The 26,995-nt window shown below is 38.2% G+C and overlaps 1 protein-coding gene across 1 annotated transcript in view; it reads right to left on the bottom strand.

The window, feature by feature from the left end:
* Positions 1–6,710: 6,710 nt before the first annotated feature.
* Positions 6,711–26,995, bottom strand: part of GCC2 (GRIP and coiled-coil domain containing 2) — a 31,367-nt gene continuing 11,082 nt past the window's right edge. Inside the window, 14 exon segments of the mRNA XM_075136255.1 lie at positions 6,711–9,708; positions 10,849–11,050; positions 11,923–12,062; positions 12,871–13,065; positions 14,468–14,685; positions 16,157–16,333; positions 18,120–18,241; positions 20,258–20,395; positions 21,096–21,173; positions 21,302–21,402; positions 21,975–22,137; positions 22,738–22,842; positions 23,219–23,383; positions 24,796–24,915. Of these exon segments, the coding sequence (XP_074992356.1) occupies positions 9,638–9,708; positions 10,849–11,050; positions 11,923–12,062; positions 12,871–13,065; positions 14,468–14,685; positions 16,157–16,333; positions 18,120–18,241; positions 20,258–20,395; positions 21,096–21,173; positions 21,302–21,402; positions 21,975–22,137; positions 22,738–22,842; positions 23,219–23,383; positions 24,796–24,915 (1,995 nt within the window). The 3' untranslated portion in view covers positions 6,711–9,637.

The raw sequence follows: 26,995 nt of genomic DNA, 5'->3' as shown, positions 1-26,995 counted from the left end.
GGAATACGTTAAGCCAAAAATCAGCGTAGGCAGGTACAAGTGAATACACATCAGAAAGTAATTTGAACTACATGTACGTGGAGCACATCTACTTCAGTATCCATTAGGACCAGGAAAAGAATGTAAACTTTCAGGAATATAATTCAGAAAAGATATTTGGTCGATACGCCCCAAGCATGGTTCTGGACAGAACTACAACTGTAAAAACACTGAGACATCAGACTGTTGGCTTTTTGTTTGTTTGCTCCTTGGCACAGTTTGGTTTTGCTTGCCAAGTTTAGGAAGCCAAACATAGCAAAATTTTAGCATCACAGGGAATGCATTTCTGTACAAAGAGGGAAATAAAAGATACGGCTGGAAAAGGGAAGGGATGGTATGCCAGAAGAGGGGGAGGTCATCCTTCCCGTCTACGCAGCACTGGTGAGGCCACACCTGGGGGGCTGGGGCCAGGTCTGGGCTCCCCAGTACGAGACACATGGCCATACTGGAGGGAGTCCAATGAATGGCCACTAAGACAACTAAGGGACTGGAGCATCTCTGCTATGAGGACAGGCTGAGAGAGCTGGGACTGTTCAGCCTGGAGAACAGAAGGCTCAGGGGGATCTTATCAATTAATATAAATACCTGAAAAGGGAGGGTACAGAGAGGATGGAGCCAGGGTCTTTTCAGTGGTGGCCAGTGACAGGACCAGAGGCAATGGGTACAATCTGAAACGCAGGAGGCTCCCTCTGAACATCAGGAAACACTTTTTTACTGTGAGGGTGACCCAGCACTGGCACAGGTTGCCCAGGGAGGTTCTGGAGTCTCCATCCTTGGAGATACTCAAAAGCTGTCTGTACATGGTCCTGGGCAACCGGCTCAAGGTGACCCTGCTTGAGCAGGCAGGTTGGCAAGATGACCTCCAGAGGTGCCTGCCAACATCAACCAGCTTGTGATTCTGTTAAAAAATAAAACAAAATGAAACAGACACCCCCCAAAAAAACAAAACAAAACAAAACAAACCCGAAACCCCAAAACACCCACTCATTTTAATAAGTCTGTCAGCAGAGCTTTCTTGTATCATCTAAATAAGTAAGAACTCATTCTGTGCCAGTGGAAGGTAATAGTACCCTTTTGGTTTTTTTGAATCAACTTTGGGCAGTCTGCCATTACTTGTAGGCAGCTTCATGATTATCTTTAATTAACCTCAGTTTGTCTGCAAGGATTTTGGGGTCTCTCCCATTGCCCGTCCTCCTGGGGAGCTGCACGAGGCAGTTGCCCCTGGCTGCTGAGCTCGGCCAAAGAGCAGCACCTCTGACCAGCACAGCCTGAAACGGAGGGAGGTGGCTGGGCAGACGTGCGACTACCAGGGCAGCAAACTCCAAAACAGTAAATTCTGGAAATAATTAACAGGCAGGGCCTGCCAACGAGCCCAGCCGTTACGGTCCTTCCTTTAGAGAGCACATTAATAGATTTAATGGCAAGTGAATTGCACCATGTGCAGTTTTCCAGTGCTTTTAAAGATGACATCCCTAGAGCCTAGCTAGCAATATAATCTCAAAGTAACAAAGGCATTCACAGAGAGCGGGAGAACCTCCCCCAAACATGTATGTATGCCAAATGCTAAGTACTAGCAGCTTTTGGAAGCGCCGTACCAAGAAAAGCCAGGAATCAGTTTCACAGATTGCCTCCCTGGGCTCTGTGCACTTTGCAGCAAGTTTGCGCCTTGGCTTTCGGGTCTGATTTAAATTTTTGTTGTGTCTTGCTGTACAACAGAAATAACAATTCTTAATTGTCGTAATTCTCCATTACGCAGTATTAGAGCACACTGGCATTCTAATTAACTTGTAAAATTCAGTCCAGAATACTTAGGCAAATAATTTAATAGGATTCACAAACACACACCGCAAACTCAAAAGGAAAAAAAGGTCACTCCTTCCAGTTCAGTATAATGAAAGGCTACGACCATTTTCTTCCTATGCAGTTTTTAAAAAAGATGGTAATCTGCCTGCTTATTTCTGCTTACAAACTCATCTTGAAGTTAACCATTCTACTGCTAATGTACTTGGCATCAGGAGGAGAAGTGCCATTATCCCCAGCAGACAAGTGAGGAAACAGACAGAGAAATTGAAATTAAATTCACAAAGGAAGCATGTGGCAAAGCAGGGACTTGGGAATCCATGTCTCCAGACCAGTATATTAATCACAGAATTAATGTCTCTTTCTTTTTCCTCCCATCTCTCCCTGCTAGACTAGAGTAAAAAGCAGTTTTAAGTAGACATATGCTTTTGATGTTCTGTTTCCAGAGCACTTTAAGTCTTCCATCACTGTTGAAATGCCAACATATAGTACCGCAGCTGGCAGTGGTAGAAGTGACAACACAGAACCTTTACCTATTCAGAGCTATACAGATTACCGGCTTTGCTGACACCAAACAAGACCATTATCGTAGGCCTGGGGAAGAAGTGAGAAAGGAAGGGTTATCGGGGAAGCAGACGAGAAGCCGGCTGCTTGGTGAAAGAATTTGACTGCCTGTCTCTGATCACAAATATCAGCATCTTTACATCAAGTTCTTTTTCATTTCCAGAAAAAGTGTTTTACAATTTTGCCATAGTGATATGAAGAGACTTGAGTAAGTCACTTCCAACTGTGGTATTTGCTCTAGCTTTTGCTTTCTCCCAGAACTTCACGCAACCGCTATGGTATATTCTTCCTCATGTTGTTATTGACTCCGAGTGCCTGTTAACACAGCAGCCCCGTGGTTGTTTACCTTAATATAATCAGTGGATTTCAACTGTAAACTATGTCAGTGTTCTTCATGTCATACCTTCAAAGCTATGAAGTTAAAGCAACAGCAAAGGAAACTTTGAATTAAGTATGAATTATTTTTGAACAGGGTGTCTAGCTAAATATTCCTAGCGAAACTGTTAATGAATTCACAAGTAACAAGTTATTTAGGTTTCACATTCTTGCTCAGCGTTGAAAACTTCACAACTCAATTGTAGAAATAAGTTTTGACCACTATTTGATCTCCATAAAAATCCTTGCTGTTTTTAAAAATAATGTATAGTTTACTCAGAATACTAACAGACTTATTTTAGTGATCATTCTGACGTCCTTATAAAAGCAAAGTCAAATTTCTGCTTCATGCGTTTTAGACATGCCTACTGTATTTGGCTTCACCTTTTCTTGGAAGGTGGAAGGAGATTGTGCAAGAACAGGGATATAACTTTTATAGATCAATCTCAAAACCCTGCAAAATGGATCATTACAATTCCATATTTAGCATGATAAGTTTCTGCTTCATGACAAGGTCAGTAATTGGATGGACACACTAACGGCTGAAGACAAAGCTTATGGTAGCACCACAAAACAGGTACTTTAAAAAGTAATGACTTTTGGCGATCATGGTATTATTCTCACATTTTTATTTAAGCTTGTACACCGCTTGCATATAACAGAGGAAGATGGAGATTTGTCCAGCAATATTTATTGTTAGTGATGCTTTAAAAAAAAGTTCAAGGCGCCTATTCCAAACTGAAAGCTTAGTCTACATCGATAAAGCTATAAAAAGAGTTAATTTAATACACAGCCATCCTTTCTGTTTATCAGGCTATTCTCATTATGCTCCACCTATCATAAAAAATAAACCTCTCCCTCAGCCATCCCAAATTCTTAACCCACCCACCAGAAATAGTTTTTCAAAGTCATCACTGTTCAACTGCAGAAGGTAGGCAACAAACCTGATGGCAAATCCTGCTGACAAACCCATCCTTCTCTACCACATATGGACCATGTTTTAGCACAAGCATCCCTAGCTATTGCAAGATCGGTGGTATCACCATTGGTTTAAAAAAAAAAAAAAAAGTCATTGCCTCATGACAACAATTTGATGCAGCTAGTTATAATTACGTTTTTATTATTTTGTATGGTTATTTGGATGGTTTTGCTAATGCCAGTATTCAGAGGTCCTCCAAAGAGAGGAAATGTAGCTCAAAGAGTCAAGCAGCACAGAAGTCAGTCAAATACCTTGGGATAACTAGAGGGGGGAAACAAGTTCCAACCCAAAGTCATTTAAGTGTCATTTTTCTGCTTTAAGCTTTTTATCACTGCGATTTCCATCCTCCACAGAATGTTACAAAACCTATCGTTAGCTTTTCTGCGTTTTCTGAAAATCCTCCTCCTGCAAGAAAAGTATGATACACTCGCTATCCCCCACCGCTCTGCAAACAACTGGTTTAACCAGTTTCCGAGAGAAAGGCTAGTTAGGGCAGGGACAGAGAGCCACCACATCAATGACAGGAGCTGTTTAAGTTTTTATTCCCTCCAGCTGCTTCTCTCTCCACTCTTCCAAAGGCTGTAGCCCTCTGCCCATGGAGCAGAGTGACCACCCATCTGTCTCCCTGCAAAGGTTGGCAGCTTCACCTAGATTGCTGCAGCTGCAGGTTTAAGTAAATGGCGTGACTACTCGCGAGAGGAACATTAACTAGTCTGTATAAATACTTGGATGCTAAAAGCCAAAATGATAGGATTGGCCTTCTCTCTTGGCAACAGTAATGCTGCGCATCAGCAACTTAACTCTGCAAAGGGGAATAATGACAGTAAAACAGTACTTAGGTAAAAGCCTTTTTCTGGAGTTCTGTAATGGTTTCCATGGTTTCTACTTTTGAGATGTTCTGCATGCTGCAAAGGGCAAGAGATCCAAGAACTAATACGTACCTCCGCTCCGGAAACGCTCTGAGTGTTCTCAGAACAAGCTTCGATTTTCAAGCAATTAAGCTTCCAGATGAAACAATAAAAAAACCCCTTAAATCCTATACTCATATACAGCTGCTAGCCAATGCCTATCAATTTAAAATACTTTCAAAAGCCATGGGACTGTGCCTATGCCCAAAATAGCACATTGGTTTTTACACTGATGACCTTTACCTTGGATTCTTAAGAAGCCTACAGGCATTCAACTGACAGCAAAAAGAATAAATGATTCGCTAATACCAAAGTGGATTGAATTGCTGGAGCAGTAACTGATGCACATTTTTCCACTTTGTTTTACTATCCTCGGTCTTCATTATTCAGTCCAGCCTTGATCCTCAGGATGAGCCAGAGGAACACAGAACAGGAAAGAAAAAGCCCTTGAACCTAAGACGCACCTTCTCATCCTTGCAGGACAATATGATACTTTTTAGATCAAATTCAGTTTGAAAAGTAGTCAGATTATTATTTCCCTTCCCCTAAGCATATATACATCTATGTGAAAGCTGTTAGAAGTTGACTTCAAATATCAGGCTTTCTTTTTTGACTGTTTTATATCCATTTGTTATGTCAACTTCTTTTCGCACCTTGTGATCCCCTCTCTGACCACATATTTGTATGAACAGCATAGCCGAAAAAAAATGGATGGCAAAAAGATAAACACACCAAACTCTCACTTAATCAAACAAACAAACCACTTCTTCATCCATAGAGCATCTAATTTTTGCACAAGGACAACTGTGCAGATACAGAAAAATTATCACAGGGAATTAGGGAAGAGATAGTTCTGTCCACTTCAAAGTTGAGTGCTATTTGGAAGGAGTGCTGATTTGTAAGGTGGCTAGTACTTAAAATAAAAATACTAAGTGCAATCCTCTAACAAGCATATTAATACCTTCTGCATCCCTCTTCATGTCAGATATTGTCAGATTGTTGGTGACAATCTAGTAACACATCTGAAGTAATTTAAATAAGCCTTTTTTTTAAAAAACTTATTTTTCCTAAGAAAACCCCATAAACCAATTTCTTTTCCTTTTCCATTCATCTTTTCCATCACTGTTACTGTGTTCCAAAGTAAAGACTGCAGTTACTATGCCAAATCCATAAAATCTTCTCTTTAATACTACAGTAAACATCCCCTTGTTTTCTACCTTGCACCCGAGTAGCATTTTCTCAGGTAAGAACAGGCATTCAGGGAAAAAGAAAGGCACTCTGTTGGATGAAGGTGAATTTTATTGAAGTGATGGCCACATGAAAAGGCTATCAAAGACATATTTCCAACCAAAACACTTCTCTATTCAGACTAGCAATTCTGAGATTACTACAACAAATACATTTTTACCTCTTCATACTTTTGGTCTCTCAGCTTGTGGGTGGTAACTGCTATTTGCAAGGCTCCTAGGGGAGATATTTTCACAGTACCAGTAATAGCAGAACTATCAGGTAGTTGAGGAAGTATTGGTGCATTGGGTGAAGCCAAGGCATCAGCCAAATGAAGCATCAGTGGTTAAGCTGCCTTCAAAGCCACTTAGTACAAACTAAGGAGAGTTTTTAAATATTCCTCCACAATTCCAGTATATATCGTCTGTTATCAAAGCAAAAGGATGGAGGGCAATAGCCAAAGGAAGGTTTAAATTTAGAAAATAATCTAACCATGTATTCTTTCAATTATGCTTTGGGGAAGGAGGGTCACGAAAGAAAAAAAGCAACTCTACTCTCCCATGTATCACTTCTAACACGGGTTCCCTTTGGCCATCCTGAATCCCATATCCAACTGGCCACATCTACGCTACAGCCTGACAAGCTCTGGTCTTCCTGCCTTTCAAAGGGAGCACATTTCGCTTGCACAGGTGGGTCTCCCTTCTGGGTAAAGGGACCACGGATGGCACATGACTCATTTCCAGTACAGGTAGTTAAAAATGCAGCTACAGTGCACACACAGGCCTCTGAACTCCAAATCACTCCCATTTTTGGTTTTTAATTAATATATACTCTGCATAGTGACAGTAGAGTTTCTTTTTTTTTTTTATTATGCCCTCCTTAGGCTTGGGCTGAAGGCAGGCTGATAGAAGAGTAAAATTTGGTCCTAAGCTTGTAAACTCTTTGGGCAGGGGTCACACTTTCTGGGAAACATCCTAACAAAATATGGCACTGTAAAGAAAACAAACAAATGAACCAGAAAGCAAAGTCAGCACAGTGCTCTTCCAAAAAAGAGCACCACAGTATATCAAGCAGCAGCAATACTAGTTACAATTTTAAATTGCTTTTTGAAAGCAAATCACAGCTACAATGCTGTACATTACAAATGCAAATATATGACATATAAAAAGTTTTCTATGCAAAATAATCCTGCTTCCAGTCCACATTCTTCTATGCCATTTACTGCAAGTGCATATTAAACTTTGATATATTTACTTCCAGACAGTTTATTGCCACGAAGGTAAGTTCTGGCAATCTTAGCAACAGAACACAGTTTAGTAGCAGTTATTAAAATACCTTTACATTAATCAAGATCTTAATCTTCCATCGTAAAAAAAAAATACATATCTAGTAATGCAAAAGGTGTCCACTACATTCATAAGTACAATACTTGAGTTTTACTAAAAACAGTGAGCGTGCAACTCAGACCTGAAAGAAGTCAATAAGCAACAGGTATTTAATACAGCCAGTTATGTATGTTACTTGCATACATTTATTCACAGCTTACAATGTTAAATAATCTACAGTTCTGAAATACGTGCATTTTAAAAGGAATTTGTCACAGCTCTTTAGAGATGGCTGAGCAGACATCGTGCAGAAGAGACTAAATCAGGTCAGCTGCAAACTGAGTTTGAACTAAGTAAGACAAAGTCATATCCTTCCACTTATGTGCTTCCATTGTTAAAATCACAGCAGGAGAATGACTTGCACTTATTTTTATGCATATTTCAAATCTCTCCTGTCGCTCTGTTTTGGCATTCTTTTGAGTGACACTAACCAAACCCAGCTGTGAATAAGGAGTTAGAATTCAACATCCGAGATCTGGAGCAAATTGTGAATGTTGATGATACAGTAATCATTTCAAAAGCAAATGCAAGAAGGCCTAAATGTAGCCTTATGTTTGCTATCTACATTTCCAAACTACAGATGCCTAAAAGACTCATCCTCACACTATCATTTTTCAGTGATCTGAAAGTCCACAGAGAATGTTTTCACTGGTAGCACAAATCATAAAGATTCCAGTTAGAATACATATTGGAGGGGGAAGAAAAAAAAAAAAAAAAGAGGTACTTAAGACTGTGGAAAGGAATTAAAATATCTAAATAAAGCCTGTCGGCTTTGCTGATTGTGTACTGAATATACAAGAAGCAAAAAATTAAATCAAAAGCACAGTTACTGAACAGTTTATTCTCAACATGTGCTGCCTTTCTACTGTTCCTATGTCCAGATTAATCTCAGTCCCGAATAAGGTGATATTGAAAGAATGAGCATCATTTCCTCAGAGCCTCAGCTAAGACAGATAGGAAAGAAAGAATACTATTTCATATTGATATGTATACCAGGGAATGATTTACTGTAAAACAGCACAGAGAGCATGAAAATATGAGTGAAAAAGATAGAAAGACTCTTGTTGGAAGGTAAGCAGGGTTTAAAAATGTGTACAGATTTTAATAACTTATAAATAAATTAAGATGGTGAAAGGCAGCATGGACTGGAAAGGGGAAAAAGACGACTGAAGCTAAAAAAGGTGTTGTGTTGATAATAGAAAAAGCAATTCTATGGTAGAGATGTATTTTTCTTGGAAAAAAACTCAAACATCCTCTTGAATAACCTGGAACAGAGATTATCTCATCTGTGCGTAAGATTTGTGCAAACGGCACGTGCAAACACAGAAGTGAGAGAAGGATGTAACATGTTCAGTCATTAGAACATCTAAGAGATGCGTCTATTGACAAAAGTTCTATCCTTTTCTCCCAGAAATTATTCTTAGGAGTCTGACCTACAGACTCAGATTCTTCCTTTAGTGTCTTCAATATGACTAAGTCAGTATGAGTAGTCTTTTCATCTAAGTATTGGCATCACGACAGTAATGAAACATTTCTTCCTGGTCTTGAACGCAAACTTCCAACCTCAGGTTAAAAAGCCATTGCTTAAGCCCTCTCTCCCAAAGCTTCAGCTCACTTATGACCTCTGATTCTTGGAGTACTATCCCAAGACTTCCATAGATGCCATTAATGTCCACTACAGTACTATGCCCCAGATGTGCCAAGCATTATATTTCATAGAGTTTTAGGCACCCTCTACATTTTATGGACCACTGCCTTCATATTTTCAATCCAGCTTTTGCAAAAAAAAAATATAACCAAGGCTAAAAATTTAGTCAAGTCAAAGCAGAAAATGCCATTTCTGTTTCTTAATGATCTTACATTTTGTAAGCATCACCAGAGAGGAAATAACTCAATTTTAGTTTCTTCAACGTGCAGAGAATAACACTAACCATATAAATTAGCGAGCTGGCAAAAATATGTGAAAGAAACTGTAAACACTTTAAAATGCTTTAAGTTTAAAGTCTAGTTATTCCAGTTACTATATTAGATCAAGTTTTTAAATCAATAGAGCTGTCCTAGGTTTATCAAATTCTGTTTCCAAGCAATTTGCAATTAATTTGTCTCTTCTCATTACACTTCTGATCATCAGCTTTAACATTGACAAGAGGAATAGTTCACTGCTGTCAGAGCATAATATAGGACAGTCTTTTGGAGCTACTGAGGGCTTCTTTCTTAGAAGAGCCTAAAAAGCTGAAAATAACACACAGAAATAAAAACCTGTAGTACAATGCTACAACACCAACAGATTGTTCTTCTACATTAAGATTTCTCTTTTTGCAACTGTGGAATGTGTTTAAAGATTCAGCATTTCCACTGTCTCATCGAAGTCCCGACCAGCTGTGGAGGTACGAAGCCCACCCAGAGGGCCGTGAGGTACTCTCTTCCTCACCTGAAGGAGGAAGAGAAACATACTTTAAACTAAGTGTATTATGTCAGACATTGCATCATTTGTTTACATGACCTTGTTTCCCCCACGCCTCTGTCCTTTTTCAAATGCTGTCCTCGTAAACTTGTTGAGGAGGTAACATTCAGTACTCACTCTTGGGATGCCATACATATGTTCATGAATTTTATCACCAAGTCCATTTTACTCTGGGTACTTAAAGATGTTTTAAAGAGGCCATTTATCACCTTTCTTCAGAAAAATCCAATGAGTGTTCATTAGAGTGCCAGAACAACATCAAAATGCTATGGACTTAATTTACATCTCATCTTTCCAAATGCAAAGCCTATCATGGAATGCAGCGCTTTGCCACTTTCCTTATTCATGTGATTTTCTTCACAACTTTTAAGTGCTTATATATACACGGTACTTAGTCTTTATGTTAATTTTAAAATAAAGTATAGGTCAGTTGCTAACGAAGTACAAGAAGCTACAGGTTGTTATTGAGAAGTGACAAACAATACCTTAAAAATTGTTTTTAAGGGGATAAACACTCAAACAGTGTATGAAGCAGAGCCAGAACATTATTATACAGTCAGCTCTTGGGTTAATTTCTTGCAAAGGCTTAACTCTTTTTATTTCCTTCCATAGTTCCTTTATTTCTTAAAGAAAAAGCATATTTTCTTGAAGAGATTTTTAAAGTTAATATATTGAAACTAATATTAGATCTGCAGTACTGCCTTGAGAGGACCACTTTAATTATCTTTTTAGAACATCTGCCAAGAAAGTAATTCATTTATAGTAATCTCTATTGTAAGGTCACTTTGACAGAAATCTTTAACTCTACTCAAAACATGAACACATTAAATTTTTACCACTTACTATCATCTTCCTAAAATGTGTATGTTCCAGAAGAAATTATATTTTACCTTAATTTTATTTATATTTTTGCATATTTATTCTGTTTTCTGAAAACTGAATAGTAACTTCCCAACAGACCAAAATGGTTTTATTGCTAGCTCACTGGCATTATACTGCTAAGCTTTGTTTTTCCTCAAAGGTCTACATAAAAGAATGCACAGAACTTCAGATGCCTTTATCTCCACTTTTCCTTTTTTTTGTGACAATGTTTTGAACACCACCTACCTTGGGCAATTGCAACTAGCTTCCCCTTCTCTTCAGGGCTGAGCTGCAACATGGTGTCTATTACTGGGAGCAGCCTTTCTTTCTCGCTTCCTGATTTTAGAAATATGAACTGCAATAGAACATTCTTCAAGTATTCTAGATTAGCCACAGACTTTTCTCTCTCTTGATTTCTTTCCAATCTTCTTATTTCATTCTTAAGAAGCTGCAGATGAGGGAAAAAATAGGCAATGTTGTTTGCTTCATATAATGAGCAATTGAACAAAGGTCTTTTGAAGAGCTAAAAAAGCGAATTATGCAGCTTCCTTCAAAAAGAGTAATGCGGGCATAGCACATATTCTGGACAAAAATACAGTGAAATTTGAACACATGATAATGTTGTCCAGAAATAACTTTTTATTGATCAAAAATAACCTTTTCTGAAAAAATCTGTGCAGTAGTTATAATGATATACAGTACTAACTATTCAATTTCAGTGATAAAGAGTAAGAGTTGAACAGTTAAATAAGCAATGTGGATCAAAGATTTAACAATATTATCACTCATTAAGAAACATTTTATAAAAGAAAGCTTAGCATGTTTAGAGAATATGCTAACTTCAAAAATGTTTCAGAAAACTCAGGGAGGTACAATCAAATCAAATCTCTATGAGTACATGTATCTCTAAACATGTATCTTCTTTTAACTTAAAACAGCTAAAAGGGGTTACAGGAAGAGAAACCAGACAATGCTTCCGTTGGGATTTACTGCTTTTATCTAAGTGAAAACAGCAAAGGCACTTTACTAAACATTAAACTTCCAAACTCTTGAGGTTTTTTTTTTGTGGCAGCTTTTACTCTCCCCACCCCCGACTAAAAACTTGGTGGGGGGGGAAGGGGGGGAAGGGGAGAAAAGCTGAAGTCAACTCTGGAAGCGCTAATTAGTCCTGTGGAATAAAAGCCCTTCCAAAATTAAGTTTTGCATCACCAAATTTTTATAGACGGGGATTTCCTGAAACTTATTTGGCCTTAAACATTGGTCTAAGAAACAGACCATAGAAATTAGAGTTGTCTCCAAATTTCCTGCATGTCTGCTAACCTTTATTTGTTCCATTAGGATTGCATTGGTTGCTTCTGATTCACGAAGTAATTCATTCAAGTGATCAGCACTCTTCGCTGTTGTGTTTAGTTTCTGAATCAGTTCATCCTTGGTGAGTTCTGTTCGCCACTGAGATGGTTCTGCAATTAATTGGAAAAGAAAAGTGAGTGAAGGAAAAAGCATTTGCGTCTACTTTATACTAACTTAACATTAGGACTTGATTAATATAGTTTCTTAGAAACAAAATCCATGCAAAGTCAGACTGCAAAATTAACAGGCATCATTGCTGCTGCCGCCGCATGCTTGTTTTCTGATCTATTTTTGTATATATAAGTACATTAGAAGGGGATTGGCAAATCAGTTCTAAGTACGTCAAGATACATGGTTTTAATTTACCCTGTTTCCTACCCATAGATGGAGATTTTCAACAGTTCTCCACAAAGCGTTCAGTAGACTTTTAAAACATGATTAGATGCTACCATGTATTTTTTTACTTTTTTGGGGACTCTCAGATTTTTCTTCATGCTGGCTTTCATTTTCCTAGAAAAAACTACGAATAAATTCCTGTTCTAATAAGCCACATTAAGATGAACAGACATTTTATCCCTTCACTAATGGGAGTTAAATCAGCATTTAATTGTCTCTAGTAGAGACTAGTCCAGAATACAAAAAGTTCTGTAACTATTCACTGACTTGCTCATTCACTTTTCACTTTAGAAAGTCACAAATATGACATCTTTAAATCACTAAAACCTGTAGCAATGTTTTATTGTTAGTCCTTACTCAAGGACAAAACTCCTACAGAAATTCAGAATAGTGTAAACTCAATGGCACTTAAGTAGACTTGTGTCTTGCACCTAAAAGCATAAAAACACAATGTTCTCAGGTATTTTGAGGGCACAAACTTCTGCCACATACGTAGGCAAGTGCTTCAAAAAGCCTACCTACCAAGTTTTGCTTCTGGGGAGTTCAGAAGTTGTTCCAAGGATGGTACATGGGTGCTGGCTGAAGAGACAGACTCTGTGTCCGTTGTTTCCATACCTTCTCCCTCTTCCCTAGCTACAGTGTGCACATCGAGAACAGGAAGGTCAGTGTTTCGCCGTTCTCTTAAGTTCTTCGTTGCTGGATTTGAAACAGCTGGACCTGAAAGATACTTACTGATGTTTGTCATCAGAATGAAATTGGTAGGGCTACTTCATAGGTGTGACTGTCTCAGACTGGAGAGCAGTCTTCAAAAAGCAGGGGGAGGAAAGGTGAAGAAAAGGGAGAAAGCCAGATACACATATAACATTTATAATAGAAAATACAGCCTTTCATCTCCAAATGACCATTCTAATCAAAGCCTGTTTCTAAATCCAAACTTGACTGGCAATTTTTATTTCAGTGACTATGAAGCCTTCATGCAACTCTCCCTGAAGATGTGTTGTAGCTATGACAAGAGTGTCAAATGTTCTTAATGCAAAACAGAATTAGCTTTTCTTTCAACCAGTCCTGCGGGAGGTGTAAATTGTTTTTTAATACCGCGTTCACTATCCTGCTGCTTCAGTAACAAATGGAAAGAGTAACTTCTTAAACTGTTACTGCTGCTTGGCAAAGGTCCAACTAGATTCTAATTAGTAACTTTACAGATATAAAAATAGTACTTGAGCTCGAACACAGTACAATCTTAAATTAGAAGAGGATCAAATAGGAAGTATACCAATAACAAACATTGTTAAAACAGCTTTCAATACACTTTTCTTTAGCTTTACCACTCGTACTGGAGGCAGAGATCCAGTATGCTCCAAAATCTGAGACAAACTGATAGGAGGAGCACCGAATGTTTACAAAGTAATTTCCCCCCATCTGTCTGACAATGCAGGTACTGCAGAAGAGATAACAGTGATGCAGATTCTAGAACAGAATAGTTCCAGTTGGAAGGGACCTACAATGATCATTTAGTCCAACTGCCTGACCACCTCAGGGCTGACCAAAAGTTAAAGCATGTTATTAAGGGCATTGTCCAAATGCCTCTTAAACACTGACAGGTTTGGGGCATCGACCTTCCTATCTCTAGGAAGCCTGTTCCAGTGCTTGACCACCCTCTCGGTAAAGAAATGCTTCCTAACGTCCAGTCTGAACCTCCCCTGACGCAGCTTTGAACCATTCCCATGTGTCCTATCACTGGATACCCGGGAGAAGAGATCAGCTCCTCCTTCTCCACTTCCCCTCCTCAGGAAACTATAAGAGAGCAATGAGGTCGTCCCTCAGCCTCCTTTTCTCCAAACTAGACAAACCCAAAGTCCTTAGCCTCTCCTCACAGTATGTGCCTTCCAGCCCTTTCACCAGCTTTGTTGCCCTCCTCTGGATGCATTCAAGTACCTTAAGATTCTGAAGGGACAGTAATAACAATGACACGTGGATTGATATGTCATGCTGCAAATTCTCCAGAAAAAGTTTATGGTGTATTACAGAACCACACACTATAAACATGTTTTAGATTCAGACTCAGTTACATAAATTTGTATCTAACCCAAGAAAAGCTGGTATTATGACTGAAAGTTACCTCTAGTGCTTGGTTCACTCTTGAGTTGGAAGAGCTGAGCTTCTACTCTGGACAGTTGCTGCTGAAGTGTCTCTACTGTCTTCCTGTGCTCTTCTTGCAGGTTCCTGACTTGATCTCTGAAATTGTTCCGGAGAGCTTCATTCTGGGCTGTCAGCTGACTCAAGGTCTGGGCATGCTCTGTTTTCATGACCATGTTCTCAGATTGTATTGTGCAGAGCCTGAAAACAGCATACACCCAAAACATAAGAAACAAACAGCAAAACATTCATTTTTACATTTCAAAATTTTTAGAGTTTACAGTGGTTTTCAATTTTCATGTGTATGATTATCTTAGGATGACCGTGCGACTTTTTTCCATTCAAATTCCCCTTTTTACAGGGAAAATCTAAGACTGAGAAAGTTACACTTATTACCTATCATATGAATGCACTGTGCTATATAAACTCTTGATTTCTATTTCAGAACACAAAATTCAGACATCTTTGGGAAAAAATGAAAGTATTAGACACATTGTGGTCTAAACATTCTTAAATTCTGAAATTGCAACATGACTGTTTATAGTGTAATACAGGGCATGTCACTTACCTTATACTCCACTTCCTTTAACATTTATTTACCAAACATTTATGCAGGACTTCTGAAAACATAAGTTTCTAAGAAGCTAAGTTTAATTTTTGTAAGCTTCAACTTTCAGTGCAAAAGAGGGTAAAAGAGTGCCGTTGTTAGCAAGAAAAATGTCAGTAACACATCAATTGTACTTGGTTTGGAGGTACTCCAGAAGCAACACAAAGTTGTCACAAGCAATTAAACAAGTGCATGTATGGAAAGACCAAGCATAGGACTTGCCCTTATAAGCATACAAACTTAAATATAGCCAGAGTAGCAAAGAGCTAGTCTCTCTGGGTACAAAGGGAACCTACTGTGATATGGGTTGTTTCCAGAAAAATGCAGAAGGACATAATTTAGTTGATTACAATGAATCATCATGTGGCTATCGGGAACAGATAAAACAGTACAAAGACAAGAAGTCAACAGTTCCTAATACTAAGCTGTAATTTCTAATGACTATTTCATATGAACTTCTTTGCACCCTAAATAGAGAAGAAAAGACAAGGAAAGACCCTTTTTGAAGAGCTCAAGTATTAGGTACTCATGTGATTTTTTCAAGAAGTGATACAGATTAAACAGATTCCTTTCATTTTGAAAGAAATAGCAGATTAAGCAAGCATAGACTTAAAAACGAGTACTTTCTGTAAGAAAGGCACTTGGTGGATGCAGGACTGGGTATTTTTTGTCAGTGAAATTGTTTGCTCTGCATTTAACTACCTTATTTTTCTAATAGGAAACACCCATAAAATTTAGTTGAGCAGTCCAACACAAACATAGTGCTGAGCATTGGACTTAAAAATAGTCAACGTGCTTAAAAAAAAAGTTAATTTTTAAATCTGATAGTTAACAGGTACAAAGCTTGTAGAAATCTCAAATTTCCTGATCAGCTACTACTTCATTTTCATTGCTGAAACTTCTGAAGGCTGATGAAAAATAGCAAACAACCCTTTTGAAAATTCCTCTAACTTTCTCAACAGTTATGCCTTTTCTTTGGGAAGTACAGTTACAGGCCACTAGATGCCCAGCCCTTAAAGTTCACACAAAATAAAATATCCACATCTATTGATCAGCAGACCATACTTTTCACGGAGTTCTGCCTCTTTTGCAACAGTCTCTTGCAGCATCTTATTGTGTCTTTCCAGCAGGGTGTCGTGTTCAGACTGCAACGCCTGGAGTTCAGACGCATTCATCTGTGAATTATGCTGGGCATCTTGCAGCTTAACTTTAAGTTGATCTATCACCATTTCCAACTGTTCTCTGCAAGGGGAAAAAAGAAATAAGCAACATACATTTAAAAAGGATTATATTATTTCAGGACCTATATTATATCCACAACATTTTGTATAGCTGATCCAAATTGCTTATTTATTAATTAAATCAATACAGCAACATGACCAAAATAATTTTAGAATGTGACTGCAACAGAAACAATTAGAGAACTTCTGATCGTGTTTCAATATAGGTACAAATAGGTTTATCACATACCATCTGAACTTATAGGAATGTAATTATTGGGGTAGAAAGTGTGACTGCTACCACTTTCTACTTCAAGCTGGTTGGGACGAATGAGACAGAAGAACAATATGTGGGATGTAGATGGGAGAAAAAATTTCGTCTTAAAAGTGGAAGAGGGTTTTTTGTTTGTTTAGGAAACGCACATCAATTCAATGAGACTGAATACAGGAGACAAATGGTTGGAAGAGATTTTGAGCAAAGGACTAGAAAGCCACATCAATCCGTAAAACCGATAAACTCTGTTGGTCAGAAATAAATCAAAACCAGATACACCAGGAGGAAAAAGTCTTAAGTCATGCATATTCTCCTTTTATGCTTTCTGTATTTATATATGCATACATTTCCATTATCTCATGAACTGTATATCTCATTAACCCTTACAGCTGATACTTGTAAATCATTTCTTTGAAAACTTATTTTTCATCTGTTTATTGCTTGATTACTTGTCCACTTTGTTTCCCATGTGATCCTCTTTCACAAAAACCTAATAATACCAGAACTTCTTGAAATTCTGCAAAAAGGAGAGACAAAGAAATGCAACTCTTGCAGTTTGCTTGCTTCAAAGAAAAGAAGGGGTAGATGTATTAAAAAAACCCCACAAACTGTAAAACCAAAATCCTCTAGCAAAGCATAAGTCTCCCTCTGGTGGATTTTCAGCAGTAATTGCACATACTGTTTTAAGATCTATGTCAAAAATTACTTTTGATATCTCATGCATAAACGCCCAGTCTGTCATGAAGGACAGCTATCAATAACTTATAAAAATAACTTACAGAAACTGATCTACTTTTGCAGTGGGTTCTGAAGTGAATCTGAATTTACCTGGCTTACAACTATACTTAAAATATTTCCAGGGAACTTTTGGCAGTGTAACTTTTTTTTTCCCCAAGTCTTTCCTCATATAACAGCTGATAAGTATTTTGTAAATTTTCTGGAACTGATGCCTGAATTGGCAGCCAGAGCTTTACCGACACTAAACCATTCCTTTCTGAAAAAGTTCCAAGTGAGCTCAGCTGAACAGCACCAATCTGCTCTTTTCTTCTTAGTTGGAAATGGCGCTTTGCTGCAATACTTTATGTCAGAGAAGATGAGATGTTAAGTCTACACAGATGATACTGGCTAATTTCAGCTCATGAGAATCTTCCTAACACCTTACTTCTCCCTCCGACTGTAACAATAGGTAATCTACACAAAAATAAATGTTAAAAAAGACAAATCAAGGAATCGGAAACTAACGTAGTACCACCATGGTACCAACTGATGATCCTTCTTCTGTTCAGCTAGGTAGAGCCACAGTTAGATTACAGATCAGATAAAGTTTATAGAAATAAAGAGGGATTGGTTTGTTTTTTTTTTTTTTTTAAACCAAAGTAACTGGGGAAGCAAACTGCCTCCCTTCTGATATTTTCCTTATTCAAGCAAAAGTTAAATAGTGAAACTCACTTGTTGGTCAGAAATTAGCAAAGGCAAGCACAATAACTCAAGTATCAGTATTTTTCTGTATGCATGTAAAAAATTTTAGTTTTACCTTTCTTGTTTGGCTCCCTCAGATTCTGCCTGAGAAGCAGATTTATTCTTTTGCTGTTTTAGAACATTATGAACACGGACTTTGTAGCTCTCGAATTCAGATGTAACAGATGCTTGTTCAGCCTATCACATAGAAAACAAACCCTGAATAAGTTATGCTATTGACTATTGCTCCCTTATTTCTCTAAAATGAAATGCATCTTACATTGGAAAAAAAAATAATAAGAACCACCTGTTGCATTTTCTTCTTTTAAGTGGATAATTAAAATTGTGACTATCATAACAGATCATGTTTCTTTAGACTTTAATTGAATATCATAAAATGTGAAACTTAAAAGGAGACACTGATTTTCAACATACCAGTATTAAAGAAAAGAAAGAATGCTTGCAAATTCAAAAATTGCATTCAACGGAGATTCACAAGCAAGGGGTTCTATCAAACAGCTTTAAATGAAAGCAAGGGTGAGAGAAAGAAAGTGATAATTCTGTTTTCCTTTTATACTACTGAGGTGACAAAAATCTAATACGCCTTAAAGTTATGCATAATTTTGAGGAGTTACATCAGTCTTGTAATGGCATTACACAGCACAAGATGTAATATTCTAGTTGATTGTAAGGGTGTTTGGTCTGTCTTCTCTTCTAAATTCAGGTGATACATGAGTTTCTGTGGACATACAGAAAATTACCTGACAACATAGCTTCATCCTTGACTGTACGCTATACAGAAGGAATTATTCCCATCCTTCAAGTACTCATGTTGTATATTTTTCTAAGGAAACACAGATGGACGTTTTCATTCTTAGATCTTAGCAGGAGCTCATGGATTAGTCATCCTCAAGATGACTAAGATGCTCTCATCTCCAAGAGGAAGATTTTGGAAAGTTTCTCTTAAGCTGAACTGGTGCGTGAAACTCTATAGTGCTGACCCTGACTAGCCACTGCTCCAGCTTTTCTGAAGTCTGTAAGGCATTTCTTTAAATTAATCCTTCTCTTTTCTTCCAGTCAAACTATGTGAGCTAGAATATTCCTAAGTCCTCAGGTACACAGCCTTAAATGCCTTAAATGTCAGCATGACTTTTGCCTTCTAACCTACTATCTGCTTTAGTGTCCACCTTTCCTTTGGACAGAATTTTCCTTTCTTAATAACCTTGTAATAATATCTATTTTTTAGATGTAGGGTACCTAAAAAGGAGGGCTAATCTTCCAACAGCTTCAAGCCATGCCATCACGGAAGATCTACACTCTGACTGGTTTCACAACATCAAGGAGCAAGCCACCATAGATAGGTACTGTAAGTCCCCAGTTACAATGCATTTGTAAAACCATGATCCATATCTACCAGTACAACTCAGGCAAGCCTCCTGTAGCAGCAACCAGAAAGTTTGTCCATTTCAGTTCACCTTTTTAAAATTTAAAAGTTTTTTAAGAGGCTGCATTCAACTGTTACTTATCTGCAGGGTGCATACCTATCATACAAAAGGGGCTATAGTGTGGTGCAGTAATCTCCATAAAGATAGTTTGAACATAACAGTCCTACTATATTCTGAATCTGTCTGTCTCCAATGCAAGCACTAGATTCCAGAACATCTAACACAGTGTCATATGGACAAAAAACCAGAAATAATAAAAACCTCAGTGTCAGTTTCATATGTAGCTCAGCTGCCAATGAAGAAGCTGCTCATATAGTAGCATATTAAAAGGTGCTTGCAAATACATTTTTCACAGTTTTTTTTTTCTTTAAAGTATGTGTGTTAACTGTTTTTATATGGAGCAAATTATATTCCTTTTCTGTTTGTTCTTCCCCCCTTTTCTTTAAAGGCTTCTTTTTTGCCCCCTCAGTGTACCCTTGCTGATCATCTTAAATGAACGCCAACTCCCCACTACCACCACAGGTTTCCCTACTGGAAATGCAGGAGTGCAGTCCAGACACTCCACCACAAGTGATACATGACAACCAGGACAGAGTTTGGCTTGTCCTCTATACCACCACTCAAATACATTAAGCACTGGGATAATTCCCAATTCTTGACAGACAAAAAGACAAGAGTGAAAGATCCACAAAATATTTTTAGAGAAGCAGACAGAGTGCAGTAAATCTCCCTTCTAAAGTCTCTGACATTACTTCTTCCACTAGAATACCTGGGCTGCTCTGCACTCTTCTTGCAAGGTCGCAATTTTTTGCTGGTAAGCACTCAACGTACGCTGGTGTTGCTCTGAAGAGGTTCGCAGGTGTTCCTGAACTTTATGCTTTTCTGATGTTAGTACAGCCACTTGAATCTGAAAAAGTCAGTTGAACACTTCACTATGACAAATTTTTTTCTTCTCTCTCCAAGGGGACATGCCACAGAGCGCATAGTATTCTACTATAGTAATTCTCGCACAGAACTGGTGAATATAAATTAAAATCCAATAAAAATAGAATAAAAAATAGACATGGGTTACCATGTACTTAATTAAAAAATATGATGTTGTTTGAAGAGAGAATTGAAGAAAAAATTACAGTGGCAGGGTGCCAGCATTTAAGAAAGCCAACCTCTCTCCCTTCCCTTCCCTACTACTGTTCATTACATTCAATTGCTATTCTGCCCAACCAAGAAAATTTATACAGTCGGACGACACTTAAGATTTTTGCTGATGATGTTGCGTTCTTTTGTTTTTAAACTGAGCAACTTCCATTTTTAAAGAAATTATTTTAAAACGTATCTCAGTTACAAGCTTCACGTTACGCAGTCCTCTCTTTTGGTGGAAAGGGAAAGGAAAGAGGAACAAGGGTAAACCTGTTTAAAGAACGTCACAGGAGAAATATTTGGGGAAAGCAGCAAACTGACAAAACTCATTTAAGAAAAAGAACCAGTAACCTAGTGATAAAAATAACACCTTTTCATTCTTCAGCCTATATTCCATCTGCCAAGAACAAATCACACCTTTATTACTTAAATAAGAAACCTTATACTAACGAAGAAGTGAAGTTTCTTGCCTTATAGGCTTCCACTTGTTGTTGACTGGCTTCCAGTTCCCCTTTTAATGATGCCTGCAATATTAGATGGTCATTTTCCTGCATGATAAAATTATCTGGTTATTAAAAAAACCCAAAACCTCAGCAACTTAATAATTCAGCTACCAGCCCATTTTTTAAAATTTAGTTTAAAAATGGAATACACAGTCATTAACATCTGGACTTACAGCTTGTTTTGAATCAGCCAGTTCTTTTTTGGTTTTCACCAGGAGTTGTTTTATCTTGGCATTTCTTTCCTCATCCTGTTGCATAGTTGACTGCAGTGAGTCTAATGCAGAAAATAGCAGTTATATGCAAAGGAAACTTCCCCTGCTATACTTCCTTAAAAATATTGGAATATATTTAACCAAATTCTGACAGATTTCTTAAGAGCTGCAAACAAGTAGCTTACAGTAAGTTTAGTATCCTATTTCCAAGTATCACAAAGATCTTCAAATAAATGAAATTGTTTTAAGACTTACATGTAAGACTAGGAAGAAATGAAATTTTTAACCACATGCTAACTAATAAAGCTCTATGAGTGTGGTATATCAGAATGAAAACCCCTGTCAGTCACCGACTTTCAGAATTTATGATTAACTTAACCAGGTAAGAAACACAGTTTATCAGGCAGGCAATTTGGCTTTCATTTGCTGAATACAAGATCAAGTGACTGATAATCTAGTAAAGCTTCCTTTATGGAAAAGTAATTTTGACTGTGTAACTGTTTAGTATTCCCTATGAACATTAGCATAGGAAGAAAAGCAAACTCTCACTCATCGACTTGAACTGTTTATAAATTGTATTTTTTACCATTGCTAACTATACCATAGAGACTCTTGCTGTTTATAGTTTACTCACTTATTTCTTCTTGCAGGGTCTCTTGCTTCTGTTTCTGAATCCCCGTCTCTTGCTCAAGATCTTCTATTCTGCTGTCTTTATCAGTAATCTTCTGATTAAGTTCTTTTACTAGCCTTTCATAATCAGCTATTTCCATATCCATCAGCGTACTCTTCTGAGCATCCTGCAAGTTACACACAATGAAGTTACAGCTTACAATCTGCCTTGGCTGCTAAGATTTTTTTTCTTAATATTATATTAAAAAACTATATTGCCCATCTAACAAAAACTTTGTAACGATCCATATCGACAAGCAGCACCCATTCATCAGGTTTCCATATCCTCAGTAAATAATTTGTTTTCAAACAAGAACCAGAAGCTTTGAAAAACCTGTTGCTAGTTTTAACACTTTTACCAGTAGGTATTTTGCAGATATTAGTTTCTATCATCTTCAGTTCTTACAACAAGGGCAGCTTCTTAATAGCGCACCATACAAGTGCTCCAGACATCTGAATTCTATTCCTATTTCTACTCATGACAGGCCACATAACCCAAGCTAAAACAAACAAACAAAAAATAAAAAAAAAAAACCAAAACAAAAAAACCCCGCAAAAGTACACATCAGCTCTCCAAACACAAAACCAAGGGTAAAAACCCTTGTGTTTTCCCTTTTGCAAACCTTGTGCTTTAAAATCCTCAGAACAGAAAGAGAGCCATTCAACACAGCAAGATGGACCAAAATCTTTGGTAGTCCATTAAGCACTAACATGAACAGCAACCCTACCTTTCTGGCCAGCTCTAGTTCTTGCATAGTTTTCTGCAGATGTTTCTTTTCCTTCTGAAGCTGCATTTGAAGCTCCTCCATTTCTCGGAGAGCACCACTATGTTCCTGAAATTTAAATACTTCTCAATTATGCAGTCCAATTTCAAAATAGATGTCAGCATCTATTTACACTTGCACACACACACTTAGGTTGTATAAAGATAAGTTTTTTTTTTTTTTTTAGGAAATCACCGGGAACCAAAGAAAAACGCAGAAGATTATGAAATGTTTTTCACATTCTGTAACAATCCCCAATCTACTCTAAGTGACAGTTTTGCAAAGTTCTTTCAGTAGACCAAGCCTTCAGAAAAGACCGAGTCAAGTAACAAGGATAGAAAACGTGGAACTTGTTCTATAAAAACACAGTTTACAAAGGTCTAACAGAAGTCACACTCAGTGAAAGTAATGCTTCAGCCCATTCACCACCTCTACAGAGTACTACCTTTGTCTTCTGTTCTTTTAGAAGCTTTTCAGCTTCTAGTTCTTTGTCAGCCTTTGCCTTGGCTCTTTGTGTCTCCAGTATCTGAGCTTCCAGCAGCTTAGCATTACATTGCAGTGTTTCAACACGAGCCAGGAGGTCTTCATTAGTAGAGCGTAACTGATCATGCTGAAATGATCATAGTGGAAAGATAAAAACATAAGCTGAATTTGCGTGTGACAGATAAGATATTGTCTATATTTAAAAAACAAACACCGATTTCTATCCAATTCCTTTACAAATAGCACCCCTACAGATGAGTCTTGTCCATCTTAATTGTTTTAAACCAGATTAAGAAATAGGCTAAATTAAAGTCACTAGCACAATTTGATTATTTTATTCAGAGTTCATTTGCCCAGCTTTCTGTGAGATGGCTAGAATTACAAGAAATCTGAAAAAAATACCCCAAGATATATTCTTTCTGCAAGAATCACCTTCCTCCCACAATAATATGCAAGGTTCAAGTACTTATTGCCCCACTTCAAATACAGCTGCTGTATTTATAAATAAATGATCATACTATTCATTCCTAAAAAAGATTTAGCTGCAGCACCACCAAGCCTTCAATGAGATCACATCAGTACATAGCACAACTCCTCCTGTATCTGGGCTATTTTTGCAACGATTTTAACAGATTTAATTTTGAAAACTTCAGTGTTTTATCTCAGTCTCTGTTATGCAGATTAAGAATGCAGTATAAGTGAAAGAAGCTGCTAGTTACCTAAACAGTGTTTTTATTTACAAAATGCTTCATAACAAACTTGAATAAATCAACGCCTGCATAATCAGCAGAATATATGCTACTATTTGTCATTTCTTCCTATGCTACTCACTACTAGCTTCTGTTTATAAGGAAACAGTGGCCTAGGTGGATCTTATGTATAATTATGTATGGGGCCTGCAAATTTAAATCCTAAATCCCAAACCCATTTCAGTTAGCTCTGCAAAAACGTGTCTCACAGCTGCTTAATTACCATCTTAGACTCTTCTGAATGCCACTATAGTACTCCACAATGCATTCTAAAGTCTCATCCTTGTGAAAGATGCAAAAAATCATAATTAATTTAGTATGTTTAAACACTCCGTTGATTAAATAACAAAACCACATTTTGTCTAAGAAACAGAAGAAAAAAAAATGTAACACAAAGGTTACTGTACTTCAGGAGAAGTGTAGGTGTGAAATCAGAGAAATATGATTCTCTGTTTTGATACTTCGTTTTTGTATCTGGTACATGCAGCAGAATTATATGTCCCAATGAAGCCAGAGTTGATCTCCTGCTTTCTTCTGTGAGTTGGACCTGGGGTAAATTAAACCCCTTCTTATGAAAAGGCCAGACATTCTAGATATATTTACCTTTGTCACAGCCCAGATAAGATATCAGATGTTGAAAAAACACCCCTGAATATCAAGTCACTATCCAAAATGCACTTAGGTTATGAAACTATATATAGTAACAATCAAATGAATAAAACTTAAGCTCAATAGGTAAAATAATTTTTACTGTAATTATCAATGGATCAGACACACATACAGAACCGACCTGCTGGGATGACACCTGTAGCTGTCTTGTGAGGTCATCTATCTGACGTTCAAGATTATTTGCTCTGCCTTTTTCAGAATCCAGCTGTTCTCCTTGCTTATCGTATTCCATCAAAAGATTCTTAACACATACAAACACAAAACCATCATTTTTTACAATATACATTGCATAAACACATTCTATACCTCAGACACTTACTTATCTTCCTAATATTTCAGCATGTAAGTTGTCTCACTGCAACATCAGAAATACCAGAACTAAATTAAATCTATCATTCCATTACAGGGTCTGGGAGAAACCCTTTTTAGTTCACGAAATTCTAGAATAATTCAGGTTGGAAGAGACCTCAGGAGGTCTACGTTCAACCTCCTGCTTAAAGCAGGGTCAGCAGTGAGATCAGACTGGGTGGCTCAGAGCTTTGTCCAGTCGGGTCTTTCCAAGGACCTGCCTCCAAGGATGGCACTACACCTCTGGGCAACCTGTTCCAAAGCTTAACCATCCTCGTAGGTGTCCTGGTTTTGGCTGGGATGGAGTTGATTTTCTTCCTATTAACTGGTATAGTGCTGTGTTTTGGATGTAGTGTGAGAATAATGTTGATGACACACTGATGTTTTGGTTGTTGCTAGGTAATGTTTACGCTAGTCAAGGACTTTTCATCTTCCCATGCCCTGCCAGATGTGCAGGGGGCTGGGAGGGAGCATGGCTGGGACGGCTGGCCCAGCTGGCCAATGGGCTATTCCATACCATGTGACGTCATGCTCAGCATATAAGGCTGGGTGAAGAAGAAGGAGGGGGGGCGTTCGGAGTGATGGCGTGTGTCTTCCCAAGTAACCGTTACGCGTGATGGAGCCCTGCTTTCCTGGCGATGGCTGAACACCTGCCTGCCAATGGGAAGTGGTGAATGAATTCCTTGTTTTGCTTTGCTTGTGTGCACGGCTTTTGCTTTCCCTATTAAACTGTCTTTATCTCAACCCACGAGTTTTTCTCACTTTTACCCTTCTGATTCTCTCCCCCATCCCACCCGGCGGGGGGGGTGAGCGAGCGGCTGCGTGGTATTTGGCTGCTGCCAGGTTAAACCACGACAGTAGGGTAAAAATGTTTATCCATGTCTCAAGCTGGAATCTCTCATTTCAATTTAGGACTACTGTCTCTCACAGAACCATTTAGGTTGGAAAAGATCCTTAAAATCATCAAGTCCAACCGTAAATCTAACACTGCCAAGTCCACCACTAAACCATATCCTTAAGTGCCACGTCTACAGGTCTTTTAAATACCTCCAGGGATGATGACTCAGCCACTTCCCTGGGCAGCCTGTTCCAATGCTTGACAACCCTTTCGGTGAAGAAATTTTTCCTAATGTCCAATCTAAACCTCCCCTGATGCAACTTGAGGCCATTTCCTCTTGTCCTATTACTTGTTACTTGGGAGAAGAGACTGACACCCACCTCGCTACAACCTCGTTTCAGGTAGTTGTAGAGCGCGATAAGGTCTCCCCTGAGCCTCCTTTTCTCCAGGCTAAACAACCCCAGTTCCCTCAGCCACTCTTCATAAGACTTGTTCTCTAGACCCTTCACCTTCATGGGAGTGCTGACCAGAAAGAGATAATGACTTCCCTTGACCTACTAGCTGTACTCCTGTTCTTGCAGCCCAGGATGCTGCAGCCACCTTTGGTACCAGAACACAGTTTTCCCATTCTCAGTGCACTGCCTACCAAAACCCTGAAATTCTTTTCAGCAGCCACACGGTCCCCAGCTTGCATCAAGGAGTTCCTCTCTCCCAAATGAAGAGCTTTGCATCTGCTTTGTTGAACTTCAAAAGGTTTCTGTCAGCCCATTCCTCACACCTGTCTAGGTCTCTCTAAATGGAAGCCCTGCCTCAGAAGTCCATTGACTGTTCTCAATTAGGAATAATCTGGTAACTTGATGAATGTGTACTCCATCACCTTCTCCAGGTCGTTGTTAAAGTTAAACAGGACAGGTCCCAGCAGAGACTCCTTTGGTACCCCATTGGTTATTGACATCTAGTACGAGCCATTAATTGCTACTCTCTGAGCCAAACCATGAGACTATTTTTTTTATTTTTTAAGCACCCATTGAGTTGTTTACCCATTTAGACCATAATGTCCTAGCGCAGACACAAGAGTGCTGTGAGAGAGCATCAAAAGCCTTCCTAAAGTCAAGATAAGTTACATCCACTATTC

This window comes from Calonectris borealis, chromosome 1 (assembly GCF_964195595.1).
Source record: "Calonectris borealis chromosome 1, bCalBor7.hap1.2, whole genome shotgun sequence".
NCBI classification, from domain to species: domain Eukaryota; kingdom Metazoa; phylum Chordata; class Aves; order Procellariiformes; family Procellariidae; genus Calonectris; species Calonectris borealis.
This window is presented reverse-complemented; position numbering and strand designations above follow the sequence as displayed.